This window comes from Syngnathus leptorhynchus, chromosome 5, assembly GCF_054491065.1.
Source record: "Syngnathus leptorhynchus isolate UIUO chromosome 5, UIUO_Slep, whole genome shotgun sequence".
Taxonomy (NCBI): Eukaryota; Metazoa; Chordata; class Actinopteri; order Syngnathiformes; family Syngnathidae; genus Syngnathus; species Syngnathus leptorhynchus.
The window spans coordinates 11,217,172-11,233,427 of NC_141199.1; the positions used below are offsets into that span (position 1 = coordinate 11,217,172).

The 16,256-nt window shown below is 39.5% G+C and overlaps 3 protein-coding genes and 2 non-coding genes across 6 annotated transcripts; 2 read left to right on the forward strand and 3 right to left on the reverse strand.

Moving 5' to 3' along the window:
• The first annotated feature begins 1,214 nt into the window (after positions 1–1,214).
• LOC147056913 (WD40 repeat-containing protein SMU1-like) lies at positions 1,215–5,589 on the forward strand. Its single transcript, XM_085911789.1, has 11 exons — positions 1,215–1,601; positions 1,930–2,082; positions 2,171–2,287; positions 2,423–2,542; positions 2,804–2,923; positions 3,011–3,127; positions 3,399–3,526; positions 4,066–4,192; positions 4,509–4,670; positions 4,952–5,104; positions 5,270–5,589. Exons 1-11 carry the CDS (start codon positions 1,407–1,409, stop codon positions 5,366–5,368), a joined length of 1,491 nt encoding a protein of 496 aa, XP_085767915.1. The 5' UTR covers positions 1,215–1,406; the 3' UTR covers positions 5,369–5,589.
• A 2,150-nt stretch (positions 5,590–7,739) lies between these two features.
• On the reverse strand, positions 7,740–12,868 carry dnaja1 (DnaJ heat shock protein family (Hsp40) member A1). Its single transcript, XM_085912151.1, has 9 exons — positions 12,707–12,868; positions 11,796–11,947; positions 11,535–11,721; positions 10,566–10,670; positions 9,624–9,851; positions 9,440–9,554; positions 9,184–9,299; positions 9,007–9,107; positions 7,740–8,934 (listed from the first exon to the last, which is right to left on the reverse strand). Exons 2-9 carry the CDS (start codon positions 11,925–11,927, stop codon positions 8,701–8,703), a joined length of 1,218 nt encoding a protein of 405 aa, XP_085768277.1. The 5' UTR covers positions 11,928–11,947; positions 12,707–12,868; the 3' UTR covers positions 7,740–8,700.
• aptx (aprataxin) lies at positions 10,298–15,834 on the forward strand. Of its 2 annotated transcripts, XM_085912153.1 has the most exons (8): positions 10,298–12,313; positions 12,966–13,029; positions 13,322–13,368; positions 13,473–13,739; positions 13,875–13,934; positions 14,027–14,253; positions 14,577–14,680; positions 15,078–15,834. In XM_085912153.1, exons 1-8 carry the CDS (start codon positions 12,293–12,295, stop codon positions 15,239–15,241), a joined length of 954 nt encoding a protein of 317 aa, XP_085768279.1. In that variant the 5' UTR covers positions 10,298–12,292; the 3' UTR covers positions 15,242–15,834. The 2 variants fall into 2 exon arrangements, with proteins under 2 accessions (XP_085768279.1, XP_085768278.1); XM_085912152.1 differs by lacking the exon at positions 10,298–12,313 and having other exon boundaries at positions 12,320–13,029; positions 15,078–15,829.
• A 158-nt stretch (positions 15,835–15,992) lies between these two features.
• trnai-aau (transfer RNA isoleucine (anticodon AAU)) lies at positions 15,993–16,066 on the reverse strand. Its single transcript has one exon. It is a non-coding gene; the product is annotated as a tRNA-Ile (tRNA).
• An 84-nt stretch (positions 16,067–16,150) lies between these two features.
• On the reverse strand, positions 16,151–16,224 carry trnai-aau (transfer RNA isoleucine (anticodon AAU)). The gene has a single exon. It is a non-coding gene; the product is annotated as a tRNA-Ile (tRNA).
• Between the last annotated feature and the right edge of the window lie 32 nt (positions 16,225–16,256).

Below are 16,256 nucleotides of genomic sequence, written 5' to 3' on the forward strand. Positions count from 1 at the left end.
TTGTAGATACTTTCAAGAAAACTAATGTAACGGTATGTTTTAAATGGTGCATAAATATTTGACACACAATTTGGATGACCAATCTGGAGGAAAACAGCTAAAAATTTCGATAGAATAAAAATGTTGATTGGCAGGATTGGTGAGCGCACAGTTTTCACATGCCAGTAATGCTAACATCAATCTTAACGAACACCATGAAGACAACAGTTTTGCAAATTTCTACCATTCCATTTGATATCTATCATCAGAATCAAACACTGAACCCCAGAACTTCGAGGCAGATGTGCTAACCACTATTTCACGGCACTGCCTTGTTTTCCCTAATTTATTAAAAAGGCAAAGAAATCACATGCATGCATAAGTATTGCCTATGGAAAAGTGTTGTGAATACATTTCGCTGCATACATCCCCAAAAATCTATGGAATTCATTTGGATTGTTTCAAATATCACGTTTCTCTCCAGAAGATGTTTAAAATATCACGTTTCTCTCCACAAGATCTATGTTTTGGGTCCCGTGTACGCTTGAAAACACGTGGGATGTTCCCGCGTGGTGCTGATGCTGGATGTTGATTGACGGGGCAGCATCATCGAAACGTGCTTGGCCGGCTGGAATGCGTCAGGGAGGAGGGCGGGGTGCAGCCTCTCGATCTTTTGTGTGGCATTCGAGGGGGGGTCGAGACTGTTGTTGGGAGCCGAACGACACGCACGAGTAACACGTGCAGTGGGCGGGCCTCGATGGATGGACCAGCTGCACGTGGCTTTGACTGAGCGCACATCTCACCACGCACGCACGAACGCACGCACTTCAGTCTGTTGCCGCATCTGCAGGAGATAACGTCAGCATGGCTGTGGAGATGGAGCCCTCGGAGTAAGAACACATTTGAATTCATTCATTGAATGCATTTGACTCATTAGGGCACGTTACATCTTTTTTTAAAATGCAGTGTTATTTGCAATATTATTTTTTACTATTCAGTTTGAAATGCAGCTACTCATTCTTTTTGATGAATGCCCAAAGTCCTCATTGTTATTAGATGTGCAGAATAATTAGGCTGCTGGTTTTATATGCATGTGCCTGTTGACGTAAAGCGCCAGTCTGTAAGCTTTTGATGGTCCATAATTACATTTCATTTGCTTCCTTTGGGGAAAAGAGCTCTAGCGGATTTTCTTACAATGTGTTTAAAAAAAGGTTTAATGAGCACAGTTGGCTTAAGAGAACATCAGCACCACTCGCTGGCAACATGTGATCCACGTGTAGAATTATTATTCCTCGTATTATTTTTGTGCAATTCATCATACAAATATTAGGACTACAAAAAGATGTGGCCCAAAACCTAAGTTGTTTGGACACAAACAATGGCTTGATCAATTTCTTCCTTCTCTCTGTAGTGTCATTCGTCTTATAATGCAATACCTAAAGGAGAACAACCTCTACAGGACCTTGACCACGTTACAGGAAGAGACAACAGTCTCGCTCAACACCGTGGAGAGTATCGACAGCTTCATTGCAGACATCCAAAAAGGCCACTGGGACTCCGTCTTGTTAGCGATTGGATCCCTCAAATTGCCTGACAACACACTAATTGACCTTTATGAACAGGTGACTTTTGTTTTTTCTCAGAAACAAGAAGAAATTTAAAATCACTTCTTCACTCTTTAACTCAGTGAAATAATGTCTAAATATTAGGTTTACAACACTAAATTTCATTGTGGCTTAGTTTTCATTGACATTATGTCCTAGACCAATTAATTGAACGATGTTTATATGATTGTGGTTATTTGCTGTTTGTAGAACTGTTCTGTATCATTTATAGTCTAAACATGTTAGACATCTCACAAATGGATACTGAGTCATTTTTAAACCAGTCATTTTAAAAATGTACATTTTGAACGTGCTGTATAATTTCCTGTTAAATTGACTTCAACAGGTGGTAATGGAGCTGATTGAGATGAGGGAGGTGGGCGCTGCTCGTTCACTCCTCAGACAAACCGATCCGATGATCATGTTGAAGCAGACCCAGCCCGAGAGGTACGGCCACCTGGAACACCTGCTCACACTCTCCTATTTTGACCCGCGTGAGGTGAGACCAATCCAAGTTTCTGCAGCGCAGTCAAACAACTCAAAAGTATTTTGGTAGACGGACACCTTGGTCTTCTTTCCTTTTGCAGGGATACCCGAAAGGTAGCAGCAAGGAGAAGCGACGCAGGGCCATTGCAGAAGAGCTGGTGAGGGAGGTCAGTGTGGTGCCACCATCACGCCTCATGGGCCTCCTGGAACAAGTCGGAGTAAGTATCCAAAATCATTATCGAACACTACAGTGCGATGAATACACACATAAAGTTAGGCATAATCCACTTTTGGGGGAACTTTCAGGATGAAGCTAAAAAGTAAAATCTTTTTTTTTTTTTTTTTTTTTTGAGTCGTTGAGACTGAACTCACCAGAGAGCCTCTCACCTGAAATGACCATCGAGAGCCCATGCAAAAAGGACATATATGCAGAGAAAGAGACTTGTCCAACCCAACTGTACCGTCACATTAAGGTAAACAACACTGTACATGATAATAATATTAATAATAATAATTGAAAATCTGGAAAGCTGTGCTCACAGGCTATCATTGTGATTGATGCAATTGCTGCCAATCGATTTTTGGTATTGTTTCATGTGACCTTCGGGCACTCAGATAAAAATGGCTAAAAAACGTGTGCTTCAGAAATTGGCACAATTCATTTTTAAAAAGTAATTCCTACAATTTTGTTATATAAAAAATCAAAATTAAGAAAACTTTGATTTGATGTGCAGTTTGGACGTCGGTCACATGTGGAATGTGCCCGTTTCTCTCCCGATGGCAAATACTTAATCTCTGGCTCGGTGGATGGATTCATTGAAGTGTGGAACTTTCACACTGGAAACATAAGCAAGGTAAACGCCACTACAGGTCAGCTGATCTATTTGTCTATGAAAGACATTCACACAATCTATCCTCTTTTCTACGTGTGTTCGATTTAGGATTTAAAGTACCAGGCTCAAGATAGTTTTATGATGATGGACGACACAGTGTTGTGTGTGTGCTTCAGCCAGGATTCGGATCTACTCGCCACCGGCGCTCAGAATGGAAAAATAAAGGTACATCCATTGATCAAGTATTGAAATCGTAATAATAATAAAAGTCATCATTTTCCGTGTCACAAGTGATACTCTCTCATGGCTAAATCACTGATTTGTTTTGTATCATTGTATCGCACTGTCAAAATATTTGAATTAATCGCAGAACCATATAAAATGCGATAAGGGGGAACAACTACTCTGCAATCAACGCCACAGCAGGTAGAAGGTTCCTTATTATTTTATTGGACTTATTTTATGTAACCCTTCTGCGTATGTCTTTGTGTGCAAGGTGTGGAAGATCCAGAGTGGCCTGTGCCTGCGCAGGTTTGAGCATGCGCACAACCAAGGTGTGACCTGTCTGAGTTTCTCCAAGGACAGCAACCAAATCCTCAGTGCATCTTTTGACCGCACCATCAGGTGCTTTTCTTAAGCTATTTCCTTACAACAAAATACAAATTGGACTGGGATCATTTACAAAGGGAATCCTCCACAAGTTCACAGATACCATCTTTCCTACTTTCATGCCCAATTGTTGGCAACCAAGTATATGATTTAACAAAACACACACACACTCAACAACAAACTCCTTCACAATGAAGAAGTTAGATATTTCTATTTCTGTCTCCAGGGGTGTGTGGGTTGAGCCGTTCCCCTGTCGCCAGCACATAAATTTGCGTAGGGGGAAGCCAAGACTCCATGTGCCCAGGAACAACACGTGCTCCACCGTGTGCTATTCTATGAGTCGCAAATTTCTTTAAAGCTAGACTGAATTCAGTGAATCGACAGGCGCTTTTATTTCACAGCTCAGCTTGGCACTGAAACATTTAAACAAAACTCCCAGCTCAGCGACATATTTTGTCCATTCTTAAAAAAAAAAAACCCAACTAATTGTCTTCTTGAGTTGAAGATAATTGTCTGTTGGTTCTTTTTATGTTTACTTATGATGTCTTGCTCAGGATCCATGAGCTGCGTTCGGGCCAAACACTGAAGGAGTTAAATGGACATCTGTCGTTTGTGAATGACGCATCTTTCACACAGGATGGATTCCATATCATCAGCGCATCATCGGACGGAACTGTTAAGGTACGGTGGGCGATCAGATTAGACACGATGCCACCTTGCAGATTTTGAACGCGTAACGCAATTACTGTCATCCAGTTTCACCATTAAAAGAAAACTTTATTCCAGTCACTAAGCAGCATGAATGGAATACTTTTATAAAAAAAAAAAACTGTACAATTATTATTGGATAACTTAGAGACAACTAAATGCAAAAAAAAAAAAAGAGTGCTAAACAAGTGCTGGCGCTGATGTTTTTATTGATTTATTGAATTACAGTTCATCTGATGATGAACTGTTTTATTTAATGAATGATTACTATTGTGTGTGCATCTTTTAGATTTGGAACAGCAAAACTTGTGAATGCATCCACACGTTTAAGTCTCTGTCGCGGGCTTCGGATGTGCCCGTGAACAACGTGATTACTCTTCCCCAAAATCCACAGCTCTTTGTGGTTTGCAACCATTCCAGCACGGTTGTTGTCATGAACACGCAGGGTCAGGTAAGAGGTTAGGGATCACATCACATCATACAGTTCTTTATGTTGAACCAACACACACAGTGACGGGGAATTAAGTGCAATTTGTTAACACCTATGTGCCAAAGCAAATACTAAAAACAAAATCCATCTTTATAAATATTGTTGTTTAACAAGTTTGGGCTTTTTTTTTTTTTTTAGATTCTGATGATTTTTTTTTGCACCTACTCTGAATGTTCTCAGTCAAAACTTGTCATTTTTTTCCATGGAGTTTTTATGAGTTTCTTTGCTTGGTTCCTTCTCAGACTGTCAAGACGTTAAGTGCAGATAGAAAGTCGGGAGCCAAGTTTGTGTGCAGCACAGTGTCCCCGCGAGGTGAGTGGATTTACTGCGTAGGAGAGGACTTGGTGCTCTACTGCTTCAACTACGCAACGGCAAGACTGGAGAAAACTCTGACGGTAGGCCTTGCGTTTATTATCAAAAGCCCGCAGGGAACATGTATGAGCATTATAATTGACTTCAATTCAGGTTGCCAGCGTTATGTAAGAATTTGGGATGACTTAACCAGAAAAATAAATACGGCTAGAGGAGAATGTGCTTATGTGCTTTTGTGCCCACTGCAGGTCCATGAGAAAGATGTAATTGGCATCACTCACCACCCACATGAGAATCTGATTGCTACTTACAGCGTGGATGGCCTCCTGAGGCTGTGGAAGCCTTAGACTGATGACTCAGGGTCTTGGACACGTGATGTTTGCATCCCAACATGCAACCAATACTGAATTGAGACACGACACAAACCAGACGAACAACTCATCGCAATGAGTCTACTAAAGGTGCTTTTATGCATCAGACCATTGTGACAGACAGAAGTAGAATAGCTGATGCTGGAGTGGGCTCACCTTGTGACTGACTGCTCCTTTTGCCTCAACATCACAGCGTACGTACGATGGATAGGTGGATGCAAATAACTAAAAAAAAAATGGAAGAAATATAATATTTTAGGATTATAGTGCTGGTTAACATATGTAGCAATCTTGTGAACATGTAAACATGGCCCCAGGAGCATTCCAGTTATGATCTTCAGGCGATCATATATTCTCAGCATTAAAACAATAATATCCTTGTCAAACGGGTTTCTCGTGGGCTTCCAAGGATGGACAACAATTACACCCTAGATAAGCAATATCATATTAAATGAAACTTAATTGGCACCTGTATGAGTTAAAAAAAAAACACCTTCACTGCAAGCGAGAGAAGATATACGAAGGCGAAATATTGTGGATGTAGGTTGCCAAGCTCATCTGACACCAAAACCATGAAAATTGATGCAGCGCTTCTGTGAGAACTCTTTTTACTACAGTGATCAGATGACTTCTTTTCTAAACAGATGATTTATTCATGTATTTACATTTAATGGTTGTATCGTGTCTATGAACGCTCAATCAAAGTAGGTCCTTAATACTAGTGCCTACTTCCTCATGGTTTCAATTTTGCCAGCACAGTGTAAACTCACTCATTTTCATCTATTTTGTATTTAGATAGAAAATGCATGATGGTGCACTGCCGTGACAATACTTTTACAAAACAATGTCGGTTCTTTGTTTGGCCCTAAACAAACAGTATCAGGAGTATAATAATGCATTATATGTAACTTTTTGTTTCTAATGCTCTTTTGTAAATGTTTTTATATCTGGTTTTTTTTTTTCAGTATTGTCAATTTCTGCATGCTACCTCAGTGCTAATTATTACTCATATGGAGTTATTTGAGCATTTGCATGACAACAACACTAAAGTCAACGTGAAGCTCCAGTGACGCACGTTGTATGAATATCGTACAGTACGTACAATTAACGTGACGTCACGTATTACTCTTCTGTAGTACAAACAACTCTCAGTAATGTAAAGGTGCAAATCTTATGACATACTGTATTTCTTTCCTATGGTACTGGCGGTCATCTGCCATTGTTCTTATGTAAATATAAACGTATGTATCTCTGCTTGCCACTGTCAGAAATGATACAATGATGATAAAATGATCAAATTCCCAATATCTTCCTGATAGTTGTTTGTGTTTATATTAATAACTGCTTACATAGTATTCTGATACAGGGACAAATGAGACAAAAGAGGTATTATGTATTGTTATACACTACATCCATACATTTATGTTATACATGTACAGCTGTCAAGATTTTTTTTTCCTTGGGTCCCATTATCACATGCAGGCGTCTTTCACAGTAGCTTTGGCGCCATCTAACGGTTAGACACGGTTGTAAACAACTTACGTACAGTGCTTTACTGCCTTTGAAACCTTTGTTATTTATTTTCCTGGAATGTTGACAGTCACGAATATTCTCAAAGGCAACTGCACAAACTGCTATTGCGTTAACTTATCCTTGCTCTGGTGTAAATCTGTTTATAAAAATATTTGGGGGGAAGGCAGTACTCAAGAAAGAGTAGGGCTGTTACTCTGGAAATACTTTGGAAATATGTGACTCATTCTTTACGTGCACCTTGCTTTAAAGTTAATGACATATTTATGTTTATACATTTGCAGATTAATATTGGAATTATAAACGCTCTTGAACCTATTCTTTGGCTGAGTATTGAGTACTGCAATGTACCTACCAGCTTTTAAGATGCGCTCATTAGGATGTTGTGTGGCTCGCTCTAAAGTTTCGTTCAAGACTTCTTCAAAATGTTTGTTGTCAGTGTCGAGAAGCTGCACGCTTGCCTGCAAACTGAATTCTCGCGATATTTGAGAATTCACCACACAATAAAAACGAGAATACTGTGGAGAACTCCTTGGAGGATTCACTTATATCAATCTGGCTCTTGCTGTTACTGTTTTGTTCTGGCTGCAACTAAATTTTGCAAGCAGCTATACTTCAAGAGTATCCAAAATAAAATGTCCTCTAATTGCAGCTATGTGTTTTACAACTGTCAAGGATTCCAATTGGACTGTGTATACTTTTTATAAATGGACTAAGTCAGATCCATAAATAACTTGTCCTTGAAAATGTGTGTCAGACATAAAAAATACATCTATGCTTCTAAATACACATTTTGTTGAGAATGGATGCACCTTAGTTTTCAAAGTTCCTTAAGACAATCATTTATTGAGGTAAGATTAATACAGCTGCAGAGCCACCTACCAACATGGCATTTACAGTCAACAACAACCAGTTTGACAACTACCATGACATGAGACAAAATGAATGACCTGCAGGTCTTAAACTCTTTCTGTTGATTAAAACGTGTCGCTTATATTTCCAGATGTCATTCCCTAACTTTTAGAACATGCTAATGCTTCAAGGGGTGTATCCAAGTAAAAATGGAAGTAAAAACCAAATAAACTGCGGTTCCTAAACGTTTCTGAATCTTAAACACTACTGGAACAGCAGACAGTTTGGCTCATTTAGGATTTTTTTTTTTTTTTTGCCGACTTGTCAAATTGTCTCCCCTTCATGATCGGTCCAAAAGCAAAACAAAGATCACACTCAATATGGCAGTAAGGAATTAATTGTTGAACCCAAGTTAAACATGAGACTTCCAACTGAAAATTTTCAAGCATTTGTTTAGCTGCTTAGCTTTGTCAGTCACATTTTTTTAAAATTAAGAAATGTTTTAAAAAAAAATAGCATACATGTAATAAAAGTGAGCATGCACACTTCCATTTTAACAAACACATTGGATTGAACAGGTCATTGACAAAATGTTTACAACAGCAAGTGATTCAGTAATACTATAAAAGGTTATTCTATATTATATTGGCGTTGTAGCAGAATGCCATGCCCCGCATAAAAAAAGTGTTATCGGGACAAAAAGAGGACATATTCATTTTCTTACATTGTCATTACAGCAGCAACACCAATTAAGTCCTTCAGACTTCAAAAATAATGACGACAAACACAGTTTTGTGGTTCAGCTTGACAACTGTGAAAAGTTAACCCCCCCCCTTCAAAAAAAGTGCATGAGATTTTTTAATTTTTTTTTTTTAGAAAGGCGCTTAACTTTAGAAGATGATGGTTTTGGAATGCAAAGTGAATGTTTAAGACGTCTGGCACTGAACACCTCCGGTGCTGGCATAGTCATCTTCATCCATGTAGTAGTGCTGATGCCTGTGCCGTTTGCGGCTCTCAAGGTCACAGTCCTCAAGGTCGGCGTAGATGTAGAGGTCATCGTCCATACTATCCGGCTGCTCGGCGTCCACCTTCACCGGAAGGTAGCGCTCCAGATCCTTCAGTCGGTTCTTTGGGAGGAAGTTGGCTTTGGGGAACACCACCTAGAGGAAGAGAATTTGGGTTCAATGAAACGTCGAGCTTGTAAGACAATGCATGTATGCGTAAAAACGTACAGAAAAGTGAATAATGAGTTTGCCCTTCTCAAATGGCCGGCGATACATTGGCATCCCCTCATTGGAGACGCACTTGGTGTCCCCGGGTTTGATCAGTTCCCCTGTGGGTCAAAAGACAGTCTTGCGTCTATTAACTGGTAACTTTTTGCAAGAGGTTGACACAACGTGCTTGTGGACCTGGATGGGACGTGACGAGGAGGGTTCGGTTGTCAAGTGTCTGCACAGGCTTCTGGAACCCACACAAAGCTTCTACCAGTTGCAACTCCATCGACATGGTCAAATTCTCTCCTCTCCTGGAAGTGCATTGCAAAATTGACATCACCCGGGGAGAATATCACTGTGCAAATGTGGTGTAATTATCCAGCCCATACAGAATGCGATCAACTCCTCGCATCCAGTGTAAATACTTAACATTTCGAGGTGAAAATGTTACCTTGTGAAACGGGGATGTTCTTGCAGGTCCAGTACAATGATGATGTCACCTGGCTCAAGACCTGGCTCCTGGTCTCCCTCCCCATGAAACATGATCTTCTGCCCGTCTTTCATCCCTGTACAATGTTAAGGTTTATCCTTAATTGCCGATTCTACATGGTGGTTGGATCTTCCTTCGTTCTTACCCTTGTCAATGTGGACCTCCAGAATCTTCTTCTGTCGCAGCATCTTCCGACCACCGCACGCTTTGCAGCGGTCCTTCTGACTGATTCGCTGACCTTGGCCCTGACAGCTGTGACACACTGTGGACACCTGCTGGACCATACCCGGCACTAGTTGGTGTACTCGAACCTGCATGCCAGTACCATGGCACGACATGCACATCTGGGCCGCCCCTTTACGACTGCCACGACCTGTCGATGCAATATTTCACAAGCTGTCAGAGTTCAATTTCTGGGCTAAGGCAGTTGTTCACAATAATAAAGGCCTTGTTCGCACAAAAAGTCCATTTTTAGTCTTGTTTTCAAATATTCTGGCTTTTTATTCAAGATAAATTGAATTGGTGGAAAACTTCTCTGTGGTAAAATATGTATAACATGCATTCGATGATTGTTTTTGCGGAGCTTTTTCTGTAAACCTCTTTCATTAGGCTTCTGATTAGTCCAAAATATCTTAATGTTAGCGGTATACACAAATAACTTTCAATATGGCTTTTAAAATCTTTCATTTGTTTAAACTCAGGTCTCTTTTCAGACATTCTCTGTAATTACATCAAAATGTACAGAATCGACTGGAATGTTTCCTTGGAAATGATCACCAAGATTAAAAACAAACGATCTCACAAGGCTTTGTTAGCTTTGATATGTCAGTTGAGTAGAGGATAAAGGACCTAATCTTGCCTATCCAAGAAATAGAGTCAGAAAAGAACAATTGAAGTTTGTGAAAATGATTACAACTACAATGAAGAAGCTTGGAGACACCGCTGGTATGTCAATGAGTGTGTGGATGAGTTTTCCTGAGGCTCTGTAAAGCCATTTGAGTAACAAATGATGTGAAGCGCTAAAAAAAAAAAAAAAAAAAAAAAAAAAGCATTCCATTTTACCATAGTTTTGAATGTTTAGACATACCTTCACATCTCTCACATAGAGTATTTTTCTGGACAGAAAGTTTTCTTGTGGCTCCATTATAAAGATCTTCCAGTGTTACTGAGATCTGGTGCACAATGTTCTTCCCTGCCATGGAAGGAAAAGAAATTAGCAATTTATTTATGTAATACTATTGAGTGTTTCATCACAAGTTAACACTTTACAAAAGCTCATATCAAGATGTTTTGTGGTCAACACAGATTTCAGATAGAATTTTCAAAGCAGCCACCAGACAGATGTACCATACATGCAAGGTGTTTTGTGTCCCCAAAAAAAGAATTGGAGGCTTATCACCTCCAACTAAAAGCGTTACAATCGAACCCTGGTCTGTTTAGTGGCAAGATAAGAGTCCCTTTCCCCCCCTTTTTTTTTAAAGTCCAAGATTGAATTGTCCTTAAAAGTCACCAATAAGGACATGCTGGAAGTTCTTAATATTTTTTCTTATTTTAAAGCAGTGATGGGTGAGATGATAGAGCAGCACAGTAATGCATTTTCAGTTTACAATGCATGCACTCTCACGTATGTAGTTATCTTGATATTAAGAAACATTTTGTTTTTAAAAACAATTGCATTTTTTGCTGTTTGCCTGTTGAAAATTGAAGGAATTTTTGTGTTTGTCCATTTGCCTGTTGGAAAAATGATTTCACTTGAAATGACTGACAGATCCATAAGAAAATATTGCCTCATTCATTGAATTATTAAATAATATACAGTGTGATAAGTCTTGGTTCAATAGGCTATGTTCATTCCAATACGTTTTAATAAACACTTCAACAGTCCGGCCCTCGGCTTGCAGCAAATTTGTTTTTTTTGGCCCTTGGTGTATTTGACTTTGACATTCCAGCTATATGGGAACGCAAAGTGAAACAGACTTGCCTAACATCCTGTAGTTTGTCAACAAAAGAAATACTAATACCGCTTATATAAAAATCAAGTGACGTGTATACATACCTTTTCTCTCCCTGTGCATCCGCCTCCCGCCTCCGAAAAACAAGTCAAATATGTCCATGGGTGATGCGAAGCTTCCTCCTCCACCGCCACCGCCTCCTTCTTTGATGGCCTCTTCTCCTCCTCGGTCATAAATCTCTCTTTTCTTGGCATCTGACAACACCTCATATGCCTGTGAGATTTGCTTGAACTACAAAGAATCCCCAAAACACTTATTAGAACGTGTCAGACACAAATTGTCACAATTTGGCCACTTTTTATTACCCTCTCTCCTTCTGTAGGATTCTTGTCAGGATGATACTTCAAAGCAAGTTTGCGATAAGCCCTTTTCAGTTCATCGGGAGTTGCATGGGGTTTCACCCCCAGCGTATCATAGAAACCCGTTTCCTTCACCATGTTTTCCTTGAGAAGAGAACCTTAAAAGGGAGATCATGAAAACACATTTACTATTTAAATACTCATATTAAGGGACCCAACGTATCATAGCAACCCACTTCTTCTCCATTCCTTGAAATGATAGCCTTTAAAAAGGGAGATCATGAAAACTAATTTACTATTTTAAGGAGTATATGTAGGTATATGCTACAAAATACAACACCGGACTTTTATATCTTTGTGTAATTTGCAAGTGAATTAATACATGATCTTTTAGGGGCATGGAAACACGTGATGCCACCTAGTTCTTCAAGGGAGTGGCCGAATCTGAAATATTTGACATTTATGCACAACAACTTAGCAATTCTAACCAAACGCAAAGTGTGATGATTTTGTCGGACCATGTGGTGACTATTACGGGTTGTTTTGTCTATGATTACATTACAAAACGAAAACGACACAATATATGATACAACACGCTCAAAGAAAAACGCATTTGCCCTCTTTCATTTTGTCACGTGTAAAATCATGCTGACTTTAAGATACATTGAATGATACATACATGGACTCAAATGTGAACAAATACTTTGAAATGGGTATGAAATAGAAGTAACTTGTGATTGCAAAGCATTGCCCATGTGTTAAAAAGGTTTCGTTTCTCCGGCCCTGCTTTCGAGAGCATTGTTGCTAACGCTAGCTAATGCTAGTTTAAGATACAATGGTCACATTTTTTACAAGACCCATTTAACAGAATTCATACGCTAATATTCATTCGTACACTCGCAACAACGCGTTCAAACCTTGTTGGAAGCAACACGTTGACGCCGCCGAAAAGTCAAGCGAAGACTTGAAATTCCAGAATTTTCTCTGTCACGGAGAAAGCAGCACCGCGGCGACGTCATCACTAAGCGCCGCTAGCAGTCAACAAAGCAATCGTGGGCGGATTGTTAATCTCACTCTTACTTCTATTTTCAGTCTACATAAAATGCTAAAATGCCAATTTGCTGGCTTGTTAGTCAAGAGGAAACGCATAAACCTATTTTCTTACCTCACCTTCAGCCAGTTGTCCTGGGTCGTGGGCCAGAAACTACTATTAAAGACAAAAAATGCTCCAGGGAACAAGGTAAACTGTTGTTCGCCAGCTAGATCCGTATGAGAAAAAGTTAGGCTTCATGTAATTTTAGTTTGTTACTAATGATTTAATCCCAAAGTCCTGTTTTATATTCTTAAATGTTACAATTGTGTTATGCATACATTCAATGTGGCTTTATCTGCATGACTCAGATTATATACTCAGTATAATACTGTGGTAGCCTAATGACTTTATCCAAGTTATTTTCTCAGGTTCTTTTCAAATGCAATGATCCTAAATTGATTAATTTACAACTTTACCCAAACAATCCTTTTCAAACCAGTTGAGTTGAAAGCTGACTGCAACAAAGGTTTTGTCCACGTTAAACAGGTAAGAGAAAACGCTAAATTGAATACCTCCAATGAAGAATTTTTTTTTTTATTGTTAAATTTTAAAGATGATTACTGAATTTCTTTCTCATCTTGATCCTATAGCTGGGTGCAAACCACACCTCCATCGACTCTGAGGTGGTTGGTCAAGGGAAGGAGGTCAAAATGAAGCCTGGCCAGTTACTCCACATTGTGAATGAGTTGTATCCATACACTATACAATTCAAGGAAGGTCCTGGTAGTTGTAAGAGACCACTCAAAGTGTCTTCTATGGATCAAGAAGGCTGTCTAGAAGCTCCCAGCATAAAAACAGCCACAAAATCCAAACAACTGCTTGGATCTGGCCGAGCAGAAGACTCAATCAAGATCAATGTAAGACATCTACAATTGAAAATGTGCTGATATACAAACTTTTATTTTCTGGACTTTTTAACAATAATTTTGATTCAGTTGCATATGATGCGGTAAGCTACAGCCAAAATCATAAGTAAAACTAATCTGTTACAGGAAAGTGTTGGACATTGGAGCCAAGGGCTGAAGGCTTCAATGCAAGACCCCAAAATGCAGGTTCATAAAAAGACTGACTCATGAATAAATCACAGCTAGTATGGTTATATGGTTATCATACTTTCTTTGATTTATTTTTTTTCTTCTTGTAGGTGTACAAGGATGATCAAGTAGTTGTAATCAAAGACAAATACCCCAAGGCACGTTACCATTGGCTGGTCCTTCCATGGCTATCCATTCCCAGCCTGAAGGCGCTGCGCGATGAGCACTCCAAACTGGTTAAGCACATGCAGAAAGTAGCCGAGCAAATGATCCAACAGTGCCCACATGCCAGTTCCTTGGACTTTCGTAGTGGCTACCATGCCATCCCAAGTATGAGGTAACTGGATCTTTTAGTGATGGTTGTTGAGTAAGAGCTCGCTGCACAATGATCAATGTGGCCCAACCCAACTGAACGGTTTGTTTTCATGAGTAGCTGATTTGTCGGCCACTAGTTTTACTGCCATTGTGATGATGTTGCAAATTACAGCCAAGCTTTCTTTCACACATTCTGAAAATACGTTTTAGGATTTGACCTGTGCCAAGCACAGTTGCTTAACTATGAAAATACATGAAAATAGCCATTTTAATTTTGGTATACCTTGTTATAATGTTTTTTCACGCACATACATTTGTGTCAAATGTTGTCTTTTTCTCCTGCAGTCATGTGCACCTCCACGTGATCAGCCAAGACTTTGATTCTCCTTGCTTAAAGAACAAAAAGCACTGGAACTCATTCACAACAGACTACTTTATTGAATCTCAAGGTGAACTCAATATATTGGGCATAGCAGGGTTGCAACTAACGATTAGCTTTAAAAATCTATCCGTCAATTGTTTTGTTTATGATTGGATAAAATGTTTCAAAAATAGGACATTATTTCCAATTGACAGTGCAGAAAATGTAACTGATTAATTATGACTCAGTTTGGTTGAAAACATGTCAGAAAATAGGCAAAACTGTCTCTCATTGTTTTCCAAAACAGAAGCCAATGAATGTTGCCACGTCTTATTTTGGAAAAAATACAAATCAATCTCCGTTCATGGAAGGCTACAGGAACCAAAGTTACTGTTTCGGACATCCCAAGCATTCAAACAATTATAAATGGAAAAAATGTGTCTAAAATGAATTACTTTGTGCTCTTTGTTGTGATTTCCTTGCAGATGTCATCCATATGCTTGAAACAGATGGAAAGGTAACAGTTAAAGAAGGCACCAGCGAATTGTTAAAACTGCCTCTACGTTGCCACTTGTGTCGCAAAGAACTTGCCACTATACCAGCTCTCAAACAGCATCTCAGGTCTCATTTCCCTGCAGAGAGTCCGTGATAATACCTCACATGTTCATAGCTTCGTTGTGGGACATCTGTAATTGGCTCGCGACCAGTCCAGGGTGTACCCCGCCTTTGACCAAAAGTCAACCGAGATGATAGATACCATCTCACCTGTGTCTCGTAAGGATGAGTGATATGGACAATAGGCAGATGCAATATGAGATGCTCTTCTCGTGGATTTAAGCATCATGACACAACGGTCTTCATACCCTGCTTATTTTCCCACTCATTAAATGGGTTTTCAATTGTTTAGTAAAACATTCAATGTAGATTAAAAGAAATAGTTGTTGTCATTGTTACTGTTTGTATTTATGTCTTTTGGAGATAAAGGTGACTGTTATAACATCACTCAATAAATACTGTGAATAATGTTAATGTCAACACTTAGTAGTTCCAAATTTAAATGTGCTCCTATGAGCAACTTACTGACCAACATCATAAAAATATGAATATGCTTTAAAGTAATAGTTTTTGTATTAATAGTTTTTTAACCCAAAAAGGGTGTGAAATTACAGTTGTGAATTTCTTTTAGTAATTGCAACACAAGTGATTTTAGTAGTGTCAGAAGCTGAGTAAAATGCATTAGAGTAGGGGACCGGAGTTGGTGACCCCTGGACATTTAATGTGTCCAAATACAATAACGCTGCCACTGCATGTTATCCTGTCCTGAGTCATGATGTAAACGCTGTACAAAAACCATGTAGTTATGTTAAAAATTTGACAAGTAAAGTAGGCAAAAATCTGAGTGGCCCGTACGGGGATCGAACCCGCGACCTTGGCGTTATTAGCACCACGCTCTAACCAACTGAGCTAACCGGCCGTAGCATCCCTGAGATGCAATATTGGTTTGTATACTGTTTTGACCGACGCAGCTAAGCAAATGCAGACTACGCAAAATACCGCGTGGCCCGTACGGGGATCGAACCCGCGACCTTGGCGTTATTAGCACCACGCTCTAACCAACTGAGCTAACCGGCCATAGCAAATTCCGCGAGTATTATCAGTTTGTA

Bases quoted from the DNA above. Each gene is read 5' to 3' on its own strand.
- LOC147056913 (XM_085911789.1), top strand. From the start codon at position 1,407: ATGCAATACCTAAAGGAGAACAACCTCTACAGGACCTTGACCACGTTA. The intron at 4,193-4,508 runs GTACGGTGGGCG...TGCATCTTTTAG, and splicing joins CATCGGACGGAACTGTTAAG to ATTTGGAACAGCAAAACTTG. The intron at 5,105-5,269 runs GTAGGCCTTGCG...TGCCCACTGCAG, and splicing joins GACTGGAGAAAACTCTGACG to GTCCATGAGAAAGATGTAAT.
- dnaja1 (XM_085912151.1), bottom strand. From the start codon at position 11,927: ATGGTGAAGGAAACGGGTTTCTATGATACGCTGGGGGTGAAACCCCAT. The intron at 11,722-11,795 runs GTAATAAAAAGT...GATTCTTTGTAG, and splicing joins ATCCTACAGAAGGAGAGAGG to TTCAAGCAAATCTCACAGGC. The intron at 8,935-9,006 runs GTACGTTTTTAC...CTCTTCCTCTAG, and splicing joins AACTCATTATTCACTTTTCT to GTGGTGTTCCCCAAAGCCAA.
- aptx (XM_085912152.1), top strand. From the start codon at position 12,900: ATGCCAATTTGCTGGCTTGTTAGTCAAGAGGAAACGCATAAACCTATT. The intron at 13,740-13,874 runs GTAAGACATCTA...AATCTGTTACAG, and splicing joins AAGACTCAATCAAGATCAAT to GAAAGTGTTGGACATTGGAG. The intron at 14,254-14,576 runs GTAACTGGATCT...TTTCTCCTGCAG, and splicing joins CATGCCATCCCAAGTATGAG to TCATGTGCACCTCCACGTGA.